The 19,124-nt window shown below is 41.0% G+C and overlaps 2 protein-coding genes across 3 annotated transcripts in view; one reads left to right on the top strand and one right to left on the bottom strand.

Moving 5' to 3' along the window:
* LOC110985346 (ras GTPase-activating protein 3-like) overlaps positions 1-9,817 on the bottom strand; it is a 79,423-nt gene extending 69,606 nt beyond the window's left edge. Inside the window, exon 1 of one of the 2 annotated variants that reach the window (XR_015427670.1) lies at positions 9,609-9,817. Coding sequence is in view for 1 of the 2 variants with exons in the window: in XM_022246313.2 (XP_022102005.2) it covers positions 9,609-9,678 (70 nt within the window). In the remaining variant the exon portion in view is untranslated. The remainder of the gene's footprint in view (positions 1-9,608) is intronic. The other variant, XM_022246313.2, reaches the window with a different exon arrangement.
* A 7,563-nt stretch (positions 9,818-17,380) lies between these two features.
* On the top strand, positions 17,381-18,840 carry LOC147796811 (uncharacterized). The gene has a single exon (XM_087146035.1). It carries the CDS (start codon positions 17,908-17,910, stop codon positions 18,838-18,840), a length of 933 nt encoding a protein of 310 aa, XP_087002161.1. The 5' UTR covers positions 17,381-17,907.
* The last annotated feature ends 284 nt before the right edge of the window (positions 18,841-19,124 follow it).

Here is a 19,124-nt window from a genome sequence, read left to right on the forward strand (position 1 = left end):
TTCCGCTTTCAGCGCACAGGTCTTTTACGGTTCGGCCCTTAATTCAATTCTGTGTGATGCAACAACAAAGCACATGCCCCACAAAAGCTTCCCCTCCCTCACGTGTTTAACAGATCAGTCATCAGATTTCCTACCACTGTGATGTAATTAAAGTACAATACCTTATGTTTGGACATGCTGGAGTGGGCCTACACATGCAGGCTTAAAATGGTGCTGTGTTCCAAACCAACCTGTGAGATTCTGAAAGGTCATCTCAAGGAACTGATGAGCCCACCTGAACCTTCAAAATCCCTCTTCTGTGCAAAAAACCAGTAACACATCTCTGTACAGAGCATGCTATTCTGGCTGACGAGTCATGTACACGTACATGTAGTACCGACTGGGATTCACCTTCCTTAATCCCTCAAAACCCTCCACTGTTGATTTTAAAGGATTCGTCAGTCCATTTTCCAGGAGAGCAATAAATCGCTCTCCTCAAATCTCTCCTTAAAATAAACCAATTAAAAGAGGTGGAAAATGAGGTCAAATGATTGTTTGTACCCTGGGGGCCTATATTGTTTCAACTTTCTCTGATGGTTTATAATGTTCTTGGGGCAAATTGATTTAGTTTTAGTTCAGTTAGACATGGGTTTAGGATACATACATGTATATCACTTCAGTGTTTGTTTTTTTATTTAAACCAGAATTTTTACACTTGCAAATGCTGCACTCGCGATGCAATGAATGTAAAATATTCATACAATAATGATAGGCCGACATATGAAAAATGATAACCGTACATATGATAAATGTGAAATCGTAAGTTACAAAGGAATCACAGTCCTTAATGTTATCCGCTGTGTTTGCCATATCGTTTGTTATTTGTAAAGTGCCCGTAGATTTTTTCAGGGGCACGATTTTCACGCTCCTTTAGGAGTGTTGAGGAGCACGGTAGAAGTGCCTGCGTGATCATGCTCCTTTAAAGGGAAAGACTGGATTTGTGAAATGTTATCTGTGGCATAAAATGTCACTAGGGGACAACAAAAAGTTACAGTAGAAAGATGCTCAAAATACAGTGTGTAGGTACGGTAACTCTAAAGTTACTTCACAGCAATTCTTACTTGTGAACATACTGCACTCTGCATCCATAGCTGAGGTCTGAGACAACTAATATTTACATAACGGTATATCTACATGTACACTGTACATGTATCTAGGGCCCTCATTACAGTGTACCATTATATCAATATTTAATCCCAATGACAATAAAAAGGTGGCTTTCAGCCTTCCTGAATGAAAATTGGACGTGTGCCATTACTGTTATTAGGTACTTCATCATGTGCTGTCATTTTGCAAAGTGCCCTTAATGCACTTAATGTACATGTACTACCAAGGGAAAGCTGACAGGAGAAGCTATTAGACAAGGAAACAGGGTCAGGTGGCTCTTTTGCATGTATGCCTAGCTGTGTAAAGCCTACAGGCCTGTGGAAATACTGACAATGTGCCCCCAGCATACATGTACTAACCCTCCATGCAGAGACATGATGATTCTTAAAACAAGCTCCATTTTTTTTTTGTAGGTTGGCTTTGCAGAGCAGGGATTTTCAATTTTGTTAACAATAAGTTTGCTTAGCATTTGTTTGGTCAGGAACCTTTAATACTGAATCCAACAAAATCTGGTGAATTCCAGGCAATCAAGAACAAGACCAGTGGTAGATAAAATTTGCAGTATGGGAACATGCAAAGAGTAGCACATTAAGCAGGAATGGCTGGGTTATTCTTTCCTAAATCCTGAAAAATACACCTGAGCCTCCTCAAGGGGGGAGGGGTAATGTTGACCACACTTTTTCAACTTGGAGGTAATGTCCTCCTCCCACACACACTTTTGGCAGGTTCTTTATTGGTTGATGTCTGATGGTCAAACAAACACTACCCAAACTTTGAAAATCATTCCACCACCATTGCCCTTAAAGAATCAAAAGGATTTGAAATAAAACCTACAAAAAATTGAGACAGAAATATGGCGTATCTCCATACTACATGTATCTGGGTTTTCAATTTCTTTTCAATTGTTTTTTTTTATTTTATTGAATCTTTTAACCTCAAAGGTCCAGACATACCATACATATCTACCATACCAAAGATTTCCCTAACCTACAAATTAATGAAAACACATGCCCCTGAGAAAGAGAAGAGGAGTCAGGTTACCAGGTACTGTGTTATAGGGTCCAGTCCACTAATTCAAGTCCCATTGAAAACAGTGTAAAATCAGCACCGTTCAGGGCCCAATAGCATGCACGCCAACATCCCTGAGATTTCTGAAACTCAAACTTATCTTTCAATTTCTTTTCAATTTTTTGTGGGTTAACCAATTACATTTTTAATTATTCCCACAAAACAAAATCACCCCCAAAAAGTGATTTTTCCGAAGTCTGATTGCAGCCATTTTTCAAGTGGCAACCCTCAACTTTCTCGGGCACTTAGGACCATTTTTCAACCATAGTTTTCAGCCCTTCTGCCCTCATAAGAAAGCTCAAAGACCCAGGGAGTTGATCCTGGCAACGACTTACACAATCTCACCATTTGGGGGGGGGCAAACAATCTCCTTTTTCAAAAGAAACTGTGGGGGCACTTTTAATGCTAATGAGCTGGTCAGAAATTCTCACTTGAATTAGTGGTCTGCACCCAGTAGGCACACATGTACACTGTATGATGGGATTCTATCAGTTGATGGGCAGATGCAAACAACACAAAACCTCCAGTAAATCCAGGCCTGAAGCCCTTGCCATTCACTCCCACAGCCAGAAGGCAAACAGGATTTGGGCTCCAATCCCCTGTGATCATTAAATGGGATTATAGCCCCATTGCCAGCACTTAATTAATGCTGGCTGCTATCCTCTTAGACAAATCAATCAATTAAGTAAACTATTGACAGGTCAATCAGGTGAGTGTTCCAGTGGGAGGGACTGTTCATGACACACAGTTTATTAACACAACACAGCTGTACACTGCTCTGCATGGGATTTACATGTACACTAGGTATGTACACATCACACCCACTGAGCAGTGAGATGCCCTGCCATATATACATGTACATGCAGAACAGTATACAATGCAAACGGAAATCAGAAATTGGTGGAAACTTGTTTCCTGTTTATTTTTCTAAAGCCCATGCAAGATCATACATGTATAGCAGGAAATTCCATGGTACCACATGCTGACTTTACTGTCTGCTTTGAAAGTGTGAATTTATTGTTAACTTTAATTTGTGTTCCCTTTTTTCACAATTCATTGTAATACATGTACATGTACATGCAGGCCTTGAAATAGTACTAGCCCGGCGTACAAATTCTAGCGAAAAATGCTCCGGGCTACCTAAACTTGGTTCCTTGGTTGCCCGGTGGGATAGTGAAAAATTCAGAAGAAGCCTACATGTACATTTTAAAACTTAGATCAGAGTTATATAATGCTTTTTGCGATAATAAATACAAGATCGCAAAAACTGAGTCCTTGTGGATGTGTTTTTGAAACGTGATGCTCATGCAACAGGGCGATAAGTGTCCGTGAACGCCATGAACAGAGTAGACTGGTGGGTTATAGTATTGGTATAGCATAGCACATGGTACAGTGTGATACCGCACATGCACACTATTTCCGTTCACTGTTTAGGCCACTTCTGCTTCAGACTACATGCCTCTCAAAAATAGTGTCAGTAGGTCAGAATTTTGTTTGGTCAATTTTTTGTGCTAACATAATAGCCTGAACAGGGATGAAAGCTTTCAAAAGTTGTCTCAAACTGTGTTAAAAACATGTCTTGATATACATACACATGTATGTAAAAATTTCTGCAATAATAATGTTCACATCATTCGCAAATTCATATGCCAGGCCAATTTACGACATGCCATGAATATTGAAAACTGAAGTAGGGGGCCTATACCACTCCTTTCGTTTGAAGGCTTGTGACTCCAGTCCCACACCATCGCAAGCCTATCGAGAAGTGCAAATAATTCAGACCTGCCAACCTTTAGAATCGCAAAAGTGTATTCGGAAGTTCCAAAATGTGTATTTTTCAGTAAAAAATTGTATTTTCCCAAACAAACAGGAAAGACAAGCTTACAAGTACCTTGCATGACTACAGTGTACATACTATTTGAACATTAATACTTTACTCGTGTGGGCTTGAATGGACCTTATAATTTCCTGGTGTTGCTCACAGCAGTTGCTTTCTTGCATTTACGCAACAGTTCATTTTGGTCAGTTGGTGTGCACATTGCTGCCATGGCCTGGCTGTGGCTTGGGTGTATATTTTGTTTGTGAGAGAGTCTGACAGGACTGCAGTGCTACTTTACGAGTTCGCGATATCGAACCATGTAACATGTGGCTCAGTCTTACTTGCAGCTGCTTTAGCTATTTTAGCTTAGATTTCACACAGCACCCTCTTTTTTCTGTCCGTGTCAAAATTATTGAAATCCGTATTTTACGGTGATAAAAATGTACGGTCGTATTTTCATCAATTTTTCGTACAGAATATGCCAAAATTGTACTAGTTGGCAGGTCTGATAATTGCACGCCTGAAATCATCTGTATAACACTCCTCGGCATGAGTTTCCTTTATAATTATACTTTGCCATTTGTGAGAAAAATGAAACGAAAAGAATCAAACATTAGGCCTACCTAACAGGAATGATAGAATCATTTCTGATTCTCCCAGCGAAATAGTTTTGAACGATGGCTCTGTTAGTTTGCAATCGTTCAGCACACGCACGTCACACAGTGCTGCAAGCAAGTATTGCTGCATGCATAAAGCAGACTGTACATGGCTTTATGTGTTTGTAGTACATGTCACACACATTGGAAGCCCAAGGGGATCCCATGCCCCCTCCCTTCTGTAATTGCTGGATCCAAAGCTGAAATACAAACCTCAAGTATTAGATATGAAGTGCAAACAGTTCACTCAAAGAACTGGCATCCACTAGTTACACAGGAAATGTTATGGGAACAATATCGGGTGCTGTTAGCCTTTAACTTTTTATTTTGAATTTCATTTCCTTTCTCCTGATCATTTGTATCCGAGTTCATAATGCTAACAACTGTGAAACACAACAAATATTGACACTGCCACAGTTATCTGGTGGAGCAAGCCATTCAGATTTGATTTACAAGTTCAAAGTTCTACAGGAAAAAAGCTTTAACAACATAACACCGACGTTTAGTAATGAAGAACTGTCGCGGAGTGCTTCAAGTTTTTAGGGAAACAAACCACTTGTGTAGTTTTTACAGCCTCCAAAAAATTTGATTTGAAAGTTCATGCAGCATGATTGAGTGGGGAAGATTCAATTTGCATTCTCAGCTTCCCATTTTTCAAAAAGAAAAACTAGGAACAAAAACATGGGGGGAACTGTACAGTATGCAGAGACTACAATGGTACCAATGTTTTCACAGCCTTGCTCAATTTGATTTGAAAATATGGGCCTGTACATGTGCAAGCTGGCACCACTTATATGGAATTGGAGAAGGGAAGTGCGCAGTGCGCTGTCGCATCAGTGCGAGGAAGCAATCAATTTATTGATGTTCAGATATTTCACTTCAGAGAAATTCAATCAACATGACGAAAGGTAGACAAACACTGAAACATGTGCTGTATTAGCCGAGGACAGAATTCATACCTGGCAAATGTACATGTACATCTGTATGTGCCACTAACCAGTGACCAGATTTAGGTCTGGTCACCAAACAAGAAAATGAAACCAAAAAGTTCTTGGAAGTTGGTTGACATGTAGACCATGTCATATACATGTATGTATCATACTGGTATCTCCTACATGTGCATGTACATGTGTACTAGTACTGTACTGCCAGATTAGGTAACATAACGAACAGATACACATACATGTAGTTAATACATGGAAATGGTGGAGTGACACATTGGACTGGGCAGGTTGTTATAGCCCAACAATACATGCCTTCATGTACATGTACAGTACATGTACTATATGTGCATGTAATAATATTCTGTGAACAAAATTGGTATAGAAGTGCCACATTCTGTGCACTCACACCCCTGTCTTGCCCTTCATGTGAATCATGCTCACAGAATGTAACGGGGAGGGTGCCATCCCTTTGTATAGGGTTGAGGTCAAGCTCTTTGGTCACAACTTGGCAAGAAAACAGGTGGGCCAAGGTTCAAGACTCTTTGGGTGCAGAACACACAGTAGACAGGTGACCTGACCTTGCAAGTGAGGAAACACCTACAGTGTGGCAGCTTTTAAGATAACATGTATTCAGGGGTTGCCATGAACCATGGCAATTCTGAAACTGTACCCAGTTCCCCAGTGATTGGCCACACTGTCTACAGCAATGTGTACATGTAGTGCCCCAGGTGTGTTGACTGTGCATTTGTAAATATTTAAATTGACCTACATGTAGGACCCATGTCCAAGTTCATCAGTAATAGAGGTTCATACATGTACATGTATGATACCTATTTAATTTCCAGTACCAGGTACTTTACACTTTAACTTTGGGAACAGTGTTTGGGTAAACCACAAGTTAGTCAACACCTGTTTGCTCAACCTGTTGGATACCACTGTATTCAGCAGGGTGCTACAGTCTACTGACAGGGTACAAGGCTGTTATAATAGAAACATGTACATGTACATGGACATGCCTACGACCACGCAAATTATTGGTACATCCACAGACAACATCTACATGTACCTCAATTTTGATATTTGCTAAATAATGTTGAAATTAGTCAAACAGCTATCAACAATGCCACTTACATTGTAGTTGGAAGCTGCGCATATCCGTAAAAAAGGGGAAAGTTTTTTCCTGACATGATACAATTTGGAAACACACGTATGCCCTCAGATTGTCACAAACATTGGCTCTGACTTATTTCACAATTCCATGAAGCTGTATTTCAAAATATGTATCTTTGTACTGAGTACTTTCTATGTGTGGATGTACCAGAGGCATGTAGCGACCTTTAGGTAACTGTACAGTGAAACCCTGTAGAATTTGTTAAGATATTCACAGGATTTAAAATATTCCTCACAGTCCCGCCAAATGCGATTTGCACAGTAGGACAGTGCACTCCAGACATGACCTTGGAACAAAGTGATGCATTACTCTTGTCTGCAGTGTTAATCATCATTACATGTAGGTTCAGCACAAGCAGTGTGTGTACAATCCACACATTTTGCATGCCATGTACACAAGTAAAGTCGGAAGTGAAGAGATAATAAACAGATCCAGGATTTGCCATGAACTGCCTGGTGCACTGTGGGCAATGACCTCAATGAAAAAGCCTCTTTGTTTATTAGTACTGGTAAAAAGGAGTTGGTTTTTCAGTTTCGCATCTTCCTACTAGTCTAAATTATGAGATGATCTGATTCTAATAATATTCCCTATGCTTGAGGGGATGGGGGTTTTTGATGTTGATCAGGGTTGATATATTTTTCTTTTTTCATGTGCTTTCTTGGGGAGGAGACTGGTGCATAATTCCCAAATTGAGACTGAAAAAGTTGGTGCTTTCATATTCTTGGTGTTCCCTTGCCCGAGAAACGCATTAGAATGGATTCTTGTGGCCTTAATAATTTAGCTGTCCAATCATGGAGTTCACTGAACTTTTAGTCTGTAGGCCTACATGTACATACATGTACATCATGTACACATTAGCATTTAGTACAACTTACAAGAACACCTATGAAATGTACAAAACATTATGGGATTGCCATTTTGTGTTGCATGAAGAATTACATGTACCTACCATCAATTAGCAAACTATCCAAATGGAACACCAAACCAGATGATTTCAAGATGTGCATGTACATGTGTACATGTACCTTGTATCAGGGAGATCTTCATTTTTGTTTTTTTTTTAATAAAAACCATCTTTGACATTTTTTTTTCTTGAATACAACATCCAGATGAATTAACTCCTAGATTAAACTGCAAAATTGGCTTCCAAGTTAAATTCACAAACACAGAGGGGTTTTCTACAGAACATTTGCAACTGTGTGAAAACAACTGACATGAAATGGTGACACCCAATGTTTTGTTTAATGTGTGTTAGATTACTATTTCATTGTGTGGTAACAATGTATGGCATACACGTACAATACATGCAATAGGCAGTGTAAACACGTAGCCTACACATAAAAAGATGTATTTCATTGGACTCTCTTCACTCTTGAGAGGATGGGAATGTCTGCCCAAACTATGGTGTTCTTCTCAACTCCTGGCCTAGTGGAACCACCACCAAGACCAAGCTGCATATTACATCTTGTTTAAAATTATGTTCGTATAAATTTGTTCGTAACAGTGTTTCCTTAGTGAATGACTTGGTGTTTTCCCTCCTATATTGAACTTTTCTGGACATGATCCTGCTTTCTGATGGCAAATAAGTCACTCTTGGGAATAATTACTGGCGTCACTCTTCCCAGACTTGACAGCAGGTTATGAAGCTAGGAACATTATGACTGTTAGGGTCACATGCAGACGTCAGGGAGCAATTGAAGGTTTCTGCCAACAAGATTTCCCAATGAAATTGTCTGCAGGCCACATAGTTTTGTTTATTTCCTTTCTACTAAGTACAATTTTACACAAATTTTTTAGCCCAAGAAAGTTTTAGTTGCAAAGCCTCCATGATGTTTTCCTACCACCATGATGCTATGTGCTGAATATGTAGCATACACTGAGCCAAAATGCTGGGTGCAATCAACTGATTTGTGCGATTCCTACATTCAGAACTGTAAGGTTTATACAAACCTTACAGATAGCCTTACACGTTACAGTTCTGGAAGTACCAATCCCTAGATCTTAGTGCATGATTTGTCGAAAAATTCACCATCAGCCTTTTCTTTCTATTTCTTGATTGTGAAGATCATTTCAAAAATGGGCAGTAAACTTGGAGATTTCAATTATACAAAATCGACCTATCACACAAAGAATTTGGGCAATTGTGTTGACATGGTAGATCGACCAATTGCATACAACATAACGGAGGCCTCTGTACACGTCTAGGTCTGTCATGTCTGTAACTGAGAAAAAAAACAACTCATGACACAGAAAAAATTCCTGTATTTTCTCATTGATTCACACAAAACTTACAATGCGAAAAAGTACGGAAGAGTTCCATATACTGACACCAGTAATTATTCCTTACAGTGACCTATTACTTATTAGTCGTGAGAAGGCAAAAACATGTCAAGAAAAGTTCAATTTAGGAGGGAAAAAAACCAAGTCGCTCTATTAGAAAACACTGAAAATGTTTCAGACCAGTCCCGTAGGGTTTGTGCACAGGGTGTCACGTGGCGTCCGTACATGGAAGTTTGGAACTCTTTCCAAAAATCCGGTTAGTCCATATACAACTTTGTTCAGTTCGCCTATCTAGAACTTTAGAAGCCTACATCAAGAGCTAATAAAGGTGGCTAAACGGTACCGTAAGCGCACAACCATACAGATATCCTAGGCCTACTTCTTATTAGTGTAAGCTCAGTAACGGTGCCACACAAGTACGGCACACGTTAATGACAATACTCTTGTGAGCAGCATGACTTTGACCATGCTCTGACATCGACAGTCGACGTTACAAACACCCCCAAAAAAGCTGAAATGCTCACCGATATTTATGCGCAAGCTCTCCAGAATACGAACTTTTGATATATCCCCTTCGTCCAGCTCCTCCTCCATTCCAGACTAATCGGTTTATCTTCAAAAACTCCGGCAGAAATCGCTGCTTTTGATAGGAAATACAGAGCAACCTGCAACAATTTTACACACCGTTGCCGTGCAGTGTTCGTTAACTGTGGATGCGCAACATATCGTATGCGTTGCACATCACAATGGGTTAGTGTGTGCACGCCTGGAGTATGAAGTCCTGGAAGTCAACATAGTGCTTTATAGGGGTGGGCACTTTCTTGACGCAAACGACACTTGCAGGATGGTATATGTTACTATTTTGGAGCCCGTTAAGAAATTATTTCAGCGAAGAGAATTGCCACATGATTTTTTGTAATGTTTAATTCTCAATTCAATGTACAGTTACCGTAACTATGCCAAAGAAAAAAAGGTAGTTTGGATTTATATTTCCCCCTGCCTTTCGTGATATTTGAAACTACCTTTTACTAATCGACTATTCCAAAACAGGTGTTAAGTGATTGGAGGAAACTTATGGCACAATCCAGGATGCACCGACTTCCGGGGTCGGAAACAATTCACTTACCTCACAAAACTCTGCGTATGTAGTACAGAACGAGTATTCACTTGGAATCATGGGGTCTTGGGGAGGGGTAAAATGGATTAATTTTAAAAAAGGTACCGAAACATGACAAGTTGCACAGAGTGGATAGTCCTCTACCCTTAAAAATTCTGTTTCTATGACACCATGGAGCTATTAGCTCCATATGATGACACTAAAGCAGCAGCAGCACTCACCTTAGAAGGCGTGGCGCCTTATTGTCTAGGCTTGGAAGATTTTAGCTAACGGTACGGTTTAGTCAGGCGATAGCAACGACCGATTGTCAGTTCAACTTTTTTTGTCCAGGTGAAAAATGTGAGAACCGAAGTTATTCTGCTTGACAATATGCGATGCAGAACAAGGATTGGTTTAGCGGGACTGTTAATTCAGTCGTATAAGCAAACATCAGCTGGGAACCCGAGTACACAGTAATTTTTTTTTGGCTGGTAACTTATTGTGCTATTCAGAGGCTTTCACTAAACAGACTTTGTATGTATAGAAACTGATCTGCTTTTGCAATACCAGACTGTTGATGTTACAGCACGCTCACAGACAGTTTACTTCAATCACAGAAGAAATACAGCCTGATAATATTCATGGCATATCAGATATTCTTCCCAGGGCCTCCTCGATCCACTCAACAACGGCTGCTAGCGGGTCCAGGATTCTGTGTGGTGTCGTCGGCTGATTGGGCAATATGACACAGCCGATCGGGAGTAATCGTTACTTTTTTGTCGTCCTACGCATGACGATGAGGGTGGAAATTACACTGGAAAGCTGAGAGATCACTCCCGCCAAGAGAGGTCAGGGGAGTGTTGAGTTTCTCAGGCTCGTTGGCATTCATTGGGGCTTTACACGGGATAGAAGTAATGGGAGTTGAGTGACGGGGGTTATAAGGGAAAGAAAGGGTGAAAATCCACGACTATGCTGAAGTTCAACCATGGTTCAACGCCTCACAAGCACACAGGAGACGTGGGGGCCAGGGCAAGGGGGTGCGTCCCATACTGAGAAAATGGGGGGGGGGTAAAGAGAAAAAGAAAGAGGGAAAGGGGAAAAAATCAGCACTTTGCTCGAAAATACCTGTGATCCTTTCACCGTTGATTGTCAGTTCACTGCTGATGGGTACTTTGCCTTCCCCTCACATTAGCCGGAAGACCTTGATTCTTTTTGGAGGGAGAGCTGGTTCCGGTGCTAGTGCTGCTGCTGTTGGAATCTCCGACAAAATCAACCAGTCTCGAAGTTTCTGTTTGCTTCCATACATTGAAATGCAGTTGCAGAATAGACGCGGTTCTAGCACCAGGGGTTTTTTTTGGGGGGGGGTCTAGACCTTTTGTACATGACATCAGCTTTTAACTTTTGCTACTGCGCTGTGCTACACAAAAAATTGGAACCCCCAGTCCCCTGTAGAACCGCGCCCGTTGCAAAACACATCTTGGGCATGTAATGTTATTCCTGTTCTGTGACATCTCAGAGGCAGTGGGGCAAGAGGGGGATTGTTGCAAGTCTGACCCTCTGGACTGCGCCACTGTTCCTGTCATTTTCATCGTCGAATATGCCAAAGCATTTATCCACAACAAAACCACACAATGGAACTAGTCAATTTCATGTCACTGCCACTCGAACAAAATGCTTGAAACAATCTCAAGGCTAAACCGAACTATAAAAGTCGTGCAAATATAAATATACTTTTTTAAAAGGCAATATTATGAGATGTTTAGCTGGCAGAGACTTTTCCTTCCTCCTTATCCTCTCCTAAGTTAATGACAGGCACTTGTGAAATTTCTCAGGTACTTATTTTGTGTTTCCACTACTTGAGCACTCCCGCGGTTATTTCATTTCACTAAAATAATTACACCGACCATGAACTACCTACTGCAAGTATTCTCCCATAATTATGCAGTTCCTACGTACCGGTAGCGTTGCCATGCCAATCGTTAATTTGCTGTGATGCGTGACAAATAGCGGTGCCTTTTCATTTTTCAACTGGCTGACGTCGAATGAAATGATTATATTGGCGACTGCACATGTATAAAGGTTTTGAGTCTCTTGATATGCGGTGAACTACGTGTTGCAATGCATAGCAACCTAGTCAGATGGGGCAAAAAGGCCAAGTATATAAACACCAGTTCATGCGGTGGCAATTAGACCGACATGACTGCACTGACATCATATGTATTTTTCTCTGTCTGAGGAAGGTTTTGCGGTTTTCAAGTGTATAAACTGCCAACAAGCCTTTTGCGAGTTAACTTTCACCCAAATCTGGTACACTCGGTTCTTTAAATTCACGTGAACATAACTTGAATCCTCCTTACTAAAACCACTTTTGCTATACCTCGTGATTCGGGGCAAGCTTTTGCTTAGTTACATAAGAGACGCCTTGCAACAAGCACACTGTTCTCAATGGATAAGAAGGGCACAAAGGAACAAGTCCATTCAAGAGATGGTGGTCGCTATGCGAAAGCTTGCTCCGAATCACGAGGTATGGCAACAGTGTTTTAGTCTGGGAATTCACATCGTCATGTTTACATGCAGTCAGATAACTCAGTGCACCAGATTTTATTCAAATTTAACACGCAAGTGGCTTATTTCGGCATCTTGGAATGTAGCAGCTTTTATAGGTTTCTTCCTAACTTACGTTGAACGATGGCAATGCAGCCTGCCCATTAGAACTATAGTGACAATACCCAACACTGGTCAAAATTGTAAACGTGCTGTATTTTTTAAAAATGCTTTCAAGAAAACAAAACAAAACAAAACAGCTGCCAAAGGTTGGTAGAATTTCGCATCAAATACAACAGCAGGTGAGGTATATAATTTGAAACAAATGCTCCGGCAAATATTTCCATCGTTAGCATAAACATGGCAAGTGCGTGGCTTTGCAGATAATCAGGGAAATGTTTCATTTTCAATCCTCTCCCAAAATATGTATAACAGCGAAGTCTGAAGCTGTCAGGGCATGCACAGATCTTGTCAGTTTGCGGGTTGGCTTGGGCTTGTATAGACACATTTCTCGAAACGTCGTTAAAAATACATACATGATCGGCCAAAAAATTGCCGTTTGACATCGATTTTCTGGCAGCTGAAAAACTACGTCTGGCAAAATATCGAATTGTATGTGCAACGTCTGCAGTTTCAGCTTGAGTCGGCGCCACGACCGCCGGGCTGTGTAAGAGAACGGAGAAAAAAGAAAGAAAATAGAAAGAAAAAAAGAGTTCAATAAAATAATTGGAGCGCGAACTTTCGACGACATGCAGATGCAGTTAATTATTTGCATAGATTCATGTGCAGGGGTCATGCATGCAGAACCAAGGTAATTGAACGATTCTGTGGAAAACTTGGGCGGAATTTGTCGATCCATGGAAGAAGGGATAGTCTACTCTGTTCCGTCCGTCATGGTGGTACTATGGAGAGCCTCATTGGAAGGCTCCCCTTGTGACTTGGAAGTGTGACTCACCGTTACCACTTATTCTCCTTCAGGCCTATGTATCGCAGTAGTTTTCCAGAATACTCCCCAAATTGCTAAGTGTGCCTCAAAAGTTAGATTATCAATCTTCGAAAAGCATAAAATATTTTTTACAGTGTCCGCCACATGTACATTCAATTTCTGAAAGTTACTGGTACGTGATGTTTGTAAACACAGGGTGGCCTCTTCATAACCAACGGGAATGTGACATCTTTGGGAACAGTCATCGGTTTCAAATCGTCATTCGCGATCGTTTGGTTCTTATTCCTTAACAGTTCGGTGGAACGCTACGTGATATGATATGACAACACGAAATTGAAAAGAACTGTGGTGCTTCCGAGAAAAATCATTGCCTAGGCCTACTCTCTCTGATACACTCCCAAAGCCTTTGCGGTACGGTCGATTAGACGAGGTCACATTTTCCCACCCAAGAATTAGCGGTCCCACGGGCTACAGTGGGACACGCGCCCGCTATATAGCGAAGGAAGGCGGCAGGCGCTAGCGGCAAAATTGCGGACGGCGTCTTCGATTCGTCCCCATCCTCTGTCTTGGATGCCTGGAGTTCAGCTGGAATGTCACGTACTGGATCGGTTTGATTGAATAGTGCACCTAACAGATGCAAAACGAGACGAAATTTGTGCAAACAATATATAACATATGAACTTCTCCCCCCCCTAATTTTTGTTTGAGAATGAAGATTTGGAATGCCATGCTTCTAGATTGGTGGTACACCTTGACATCTCAAACTTCATTGACAGCATACCATGTGTTCAAAAATGTTTCCAAAATGATTTCATTATTATTACCATTGAGACACATTTTCGAAAAGCCTTTCTCAAAATGCTTTCGTTGTGCCAAGGTCCCTTTTCGAAGAAAATAGGCCTATCTCTCCCAATTGAAAATTATTTCCCGAATAAAAAAAGTCATGCCAAAATCAAATAGAAATCAGTTTAAATGCCCAAGTTAAAACCACTTTATATCGGGTCACAAATGATATTGATTCAGATAACATTTAGACGGAACTATGCATTTCACTCCCTGCCGATCGAAATGCCCAATTTTTTTCGAGGAATTCCACGATGAGATAGCTGTACAAATGCTTTTATTTAACATGTTAGTACTGAAACTAAACTCCATGCAGGAGTGAGTGAGCTACACATCTCCTGGGAAACGCAAATGGCTTCCAGGGACATCGATCTGTAGAGCTATAGAAGGGTCTCAATTTCTAGCAAAGTGTGCTTCAACGGTTACAACGGATCTTTATTGCTGGAGCTGTAATACACGAATGCAGATTATATGCACGTTGGAAATATGAAACCCAGCCTGAGATAAATTATTGAAGCATCCCATGAAATGGTCAAGAGATCACATACTAGAATTTTTGCAAAGTCGCACGCGACTTGTTCCGACGGCTTAACTAATTTCAAAAGTTCACTCCGTGCACTGAACGACTGAACCAGCCAAGTGCTTTCTCGCTCTGGCCCCGTAACTGCAACTTGCGCCCTCTGCTGATCACCATGCACTAATGTATCGGATCCGAAAAAATGTATAGAGACGGGGTTATAGTTTTGATGATTAATACGGGCGATTCACAAAAGTGCGCCTCTGAGTGTTTGCAACGCGTCGGCCAACCACAATACACAAAATCTGTCGAGTTAATTCGCGTTTGAAAAGGGTTGACAGATTTCAAGGCTTGTGATTGGCCAACGCGTTGCAAACTCTTGCAATTGGACGCGCACCATTGTGAATCGCCCGTATCTGTTTCTTAATGCAGTTGATTACTTCGCTTCTCTCTTCTTCATGGGAATGCATTATCATTACAAATTTGAGATTCATTTGTAAATGCTTTCCTGACATATAATTGTATTCTTTTTCTTTACTTGTTGCTTTTTGACACCTTCATTCTTTTCTAACCGTATAAATCATAGGTGGTATTTTTGTTCCCGTGAGAACGGACTTTTTTCCCCTTAGGTTTCTAATAAATTCACAGTCACGCTTCACTGAGGTTTTCTTTTAATCTTTAAAGTAATCTGAAAGGCGTTGTTCGTTTTATGTTTTGCACATGTATGCATTTGGATTCACTCGTTGATTGTTTGTTTTCTTCTCCTTCAATAAGTCAACAATTTTTAGTCCATCTGGAATGACCTTTTCAATGAGGTGAAAGGACACTGAGACCAGACAGAAAAAAAAAACAAGTCTTGCGCTAGACCTTGCTTTTAGTACGCCTTGGCAACTGGAAATACTCTCCGTGTGACACCAATGGAGAAGAATATAAAAGAAATTCTTTAATCTCCTGAAGACTCATCATCGTCTATAAGTTATCTCTCAACAACACAGTATCGAGTTACTTCAAGTTCACAGACATGTATACACACTCCATAAACCAACTACAGTTTTGTCACGTGTAACTAGACTTTTGAATGACAGCTCTTGCATGAATTAGTGCAATAACGAGAAAAATGCAGTGACCTGTGAGCTCAGATTTGGTGTACATTCTATTTGATACATGAAATCGATCCTGATGATGATGCCAAACGAAATGTCAAGGGACATATTAGATACACGGCAGAGTGCACTTTCATATGAGAGGTTTGCTTTCAAATCAGACTAATTATAGATGAAGTGGGGGTGTTATTCATATCAAAATGTGCAACTTCTTAAAACCTGCATTCCTAGGCATGCGGGAAAACAAATTGAAAACCAATTCACCCCAGTCCCCCCAAAATTGGTTACTTATCAATGAAGCTAATATTACTTTCATAGTTAACATTTTTCAAATAATAAACATGTTTACACGGTACACTCCATACAGATGTACATGGTACACATCCATTGCTGTACAGGCAAGGGTAGATGTTGCACATAACATTCAATCGGTATTTACAGTGAAGTCTTACAATAACTACAATATACATGTACCTATAATTAGATAAAATGGGGGATTTAGACAAAGAAATGTAGCTGAAATTGTATGCACAGAATGCATCCAAAGACTGGGAAATTGACAGCAATTTTTCAAAAATAAAAGGCAAAACCGAAAAAGCATACCTCCTGCATCTAACGTCATCCTTTGACGTTATTTAACAGTGTCCTTATACACGTTAAAAAAGGAGACTTTAAAGTCATTTTACATGTATGTTCCCATCGTTCGAGCTTTGTTCCTGCATGGCTTGCTTTGCACCAAATCGAGTACATGTGTATATATAAGAGTACCCGGGAGCCGTAAGCCCTTACGAGGATTTTATGAAAGAGAAAGAAGCCTTATGTCAATTTTTCTTCAGTTCTAGTTTGCATAAAATTGAGAGAGAGCAAACGGAGCGCTTTGTTTCCAAAAAATGACACAGTTTTTGCATCCCGACGAAGAGGTTTTTTGGGGGGGTTGACGATTCAATTCTTCAATTGATTTTTCACTGTTGGAGCTTTTTTCAATTTGCAAGGAGATCTTTGATCTATTTTGATAGGTTGGGTCATGCCTTATTGTAATTCGGCCTGTTTTAACGCAGGCAGCAAACATGCATGGTACGCATAAGTGACCTTCACTTGTATTAAAGCGGTAGCTCTTGATAATTTCCAGACATCGCAAATTATTTCGAGAGATATCTTTTAAAAAGTTTGGTATTTTAAAATCTTTGAGCAATGATATTGAAATATGAAATCCATTTGCAGATATCTTGAAACCATATTCAAGGTATTATCACCAGGTTACAATAGCACATGTTGTATTGCTACCTAAGTTCAATGCACGGATTGACCTTCAACAGTAGAACCACTTTCCAAGTAATGAGCCTCACTTAAGGAATGACTAGTTGAACCACAAGGCCCTTGGGGAGGAAAGCAGGGCTGGACCGGATGGGTCATGAGGCAGCCCACTGGCCTTATAAGGAAAAGTCAGTGTTCATTAATTTGACTAACCCTACCCTCAAATCCAAATGAACCAAACATATTCATGCACGCTGTATTAATATTCAAAGACTAGTAGCTAATACCTAATAAGGCAAGGAAACTTGTATGATGGATGAAAAATGGAATGTCCAGCAAATGTATAAAATCCCTATGAGTTCTGGCAATTGGGCAGAGAGCCGCACATCGAGCCAGCCGAATAAACCACATCAACTACAGTACAACTTTGTCTCAAGTCATCCTCTTGTGTCGATTCATATAACCTGTCGGGTTATATTTGGTGGAGAATCCGGGTAGCTCTCTCTACGTCAAGTCTTTCATGATCACACGATCGAAGTCCAAGCAACAGCTTTCATCAGCCATGGCATGTACAGCACATATCGAATCTATCCTCCCAAAGTTTACTGGGTATGACTCGGAGGATCCCGAGCTTTGGCTTGACCGGTACGAGAGATATGGTCTTCAAAAGACTTGGACTGCAGCACAACAAGCCAGCAATTTTCCTCTCTATCTTTCAAGTGCCGCTAGCTACTGGTATAGAGATCTCCCTGGGGAGACTAAGGCCGCCTTTGCAACACTCAAGCAGGCGTTTCTCAAAAAGTATCAGCCCCACGAAGGCATGCGATGGGTTAGACTCTCAGAGCTCGCCGACCGAAAGCAACAGACGAACGAAACGGTCGAGAAGTACCTGGTGGACATAGAAAAGCTGTGCTGTCAACTGAAGAAGTCACCGGAGGAAAGGATGGAGGCCTTCATCAGAGGACTACGCCCCAACATTCGAGCATACGTCATCAAGGCTCACCCAAAGACCGTGGACGAGGCGGTGACTCAAGCGCGGATAGCGCAATCAACGTACACACAAGACGAAACACCTTCCACCGAAGTCAACTCGGCGATTAAACATTTAACAGCCCAGATAACCGCCCTGAAAGATCAGCTGACAACCATCTCTGCCACCCAGCCAACGCCCCAACAACTACCAAACGCAGGACAGAATCAGCTCCGCCCTCAGCGATCCCAAGTTTTCCTGCGCCAACACCAAGGCCGAGGACAGCAGCAAGCACAACCGACTAGGCCTCCGATGATGATGTACCCGTGCCGTGGATGTGGAGGTGAGTGTACAAGTAGGCAAACATGTCCGGCCTGGGGTATTGAATGTAACTATTGTCGTAAGTTTGGTCATTTTGCTAGAGTGTGTTTCCAACGTAACCGATCTAACACCGTCAATGATATCCACCTGTCAAATCAATGACTAGAAAATCAGACATCTCCGGTTCCACACCTGACTAATGTTTCTGCCATGTCAGGCGGAAGCAATTTAGTTCAGGTAAAAATTGGCTCCGATAAACGATTCGCGTTACTCGATACGGGTGCGTTAATATCATGCATGACTAGAAATACATACGCGCAGTGTTTTCCTCAAGATCAGTTCCCTTTGGGCCATTCAGATGTGCCCTTAATTTCAGGTGTTGCTGGTCATGTAACTAGAGTTATGGGCAAGGTTGTTCTGCCGCTTTCTATTGGAGAGCAGAATTT

Source organism: Acanthaster planci, linkage group LG14 (assembly GCF_054643075.1).
Source record: "Acanthaster planci isolate LZ-2023a linkage group LG14, COTS_SCS, whole genome shotgun sequence".
Taxonomy (NCBI): Eukaryota; Metazoa; Echinodermata; class Asteroidea; order Valvatida; family Acanthasteridae; genus Acanthaster; species Acanthaster planci.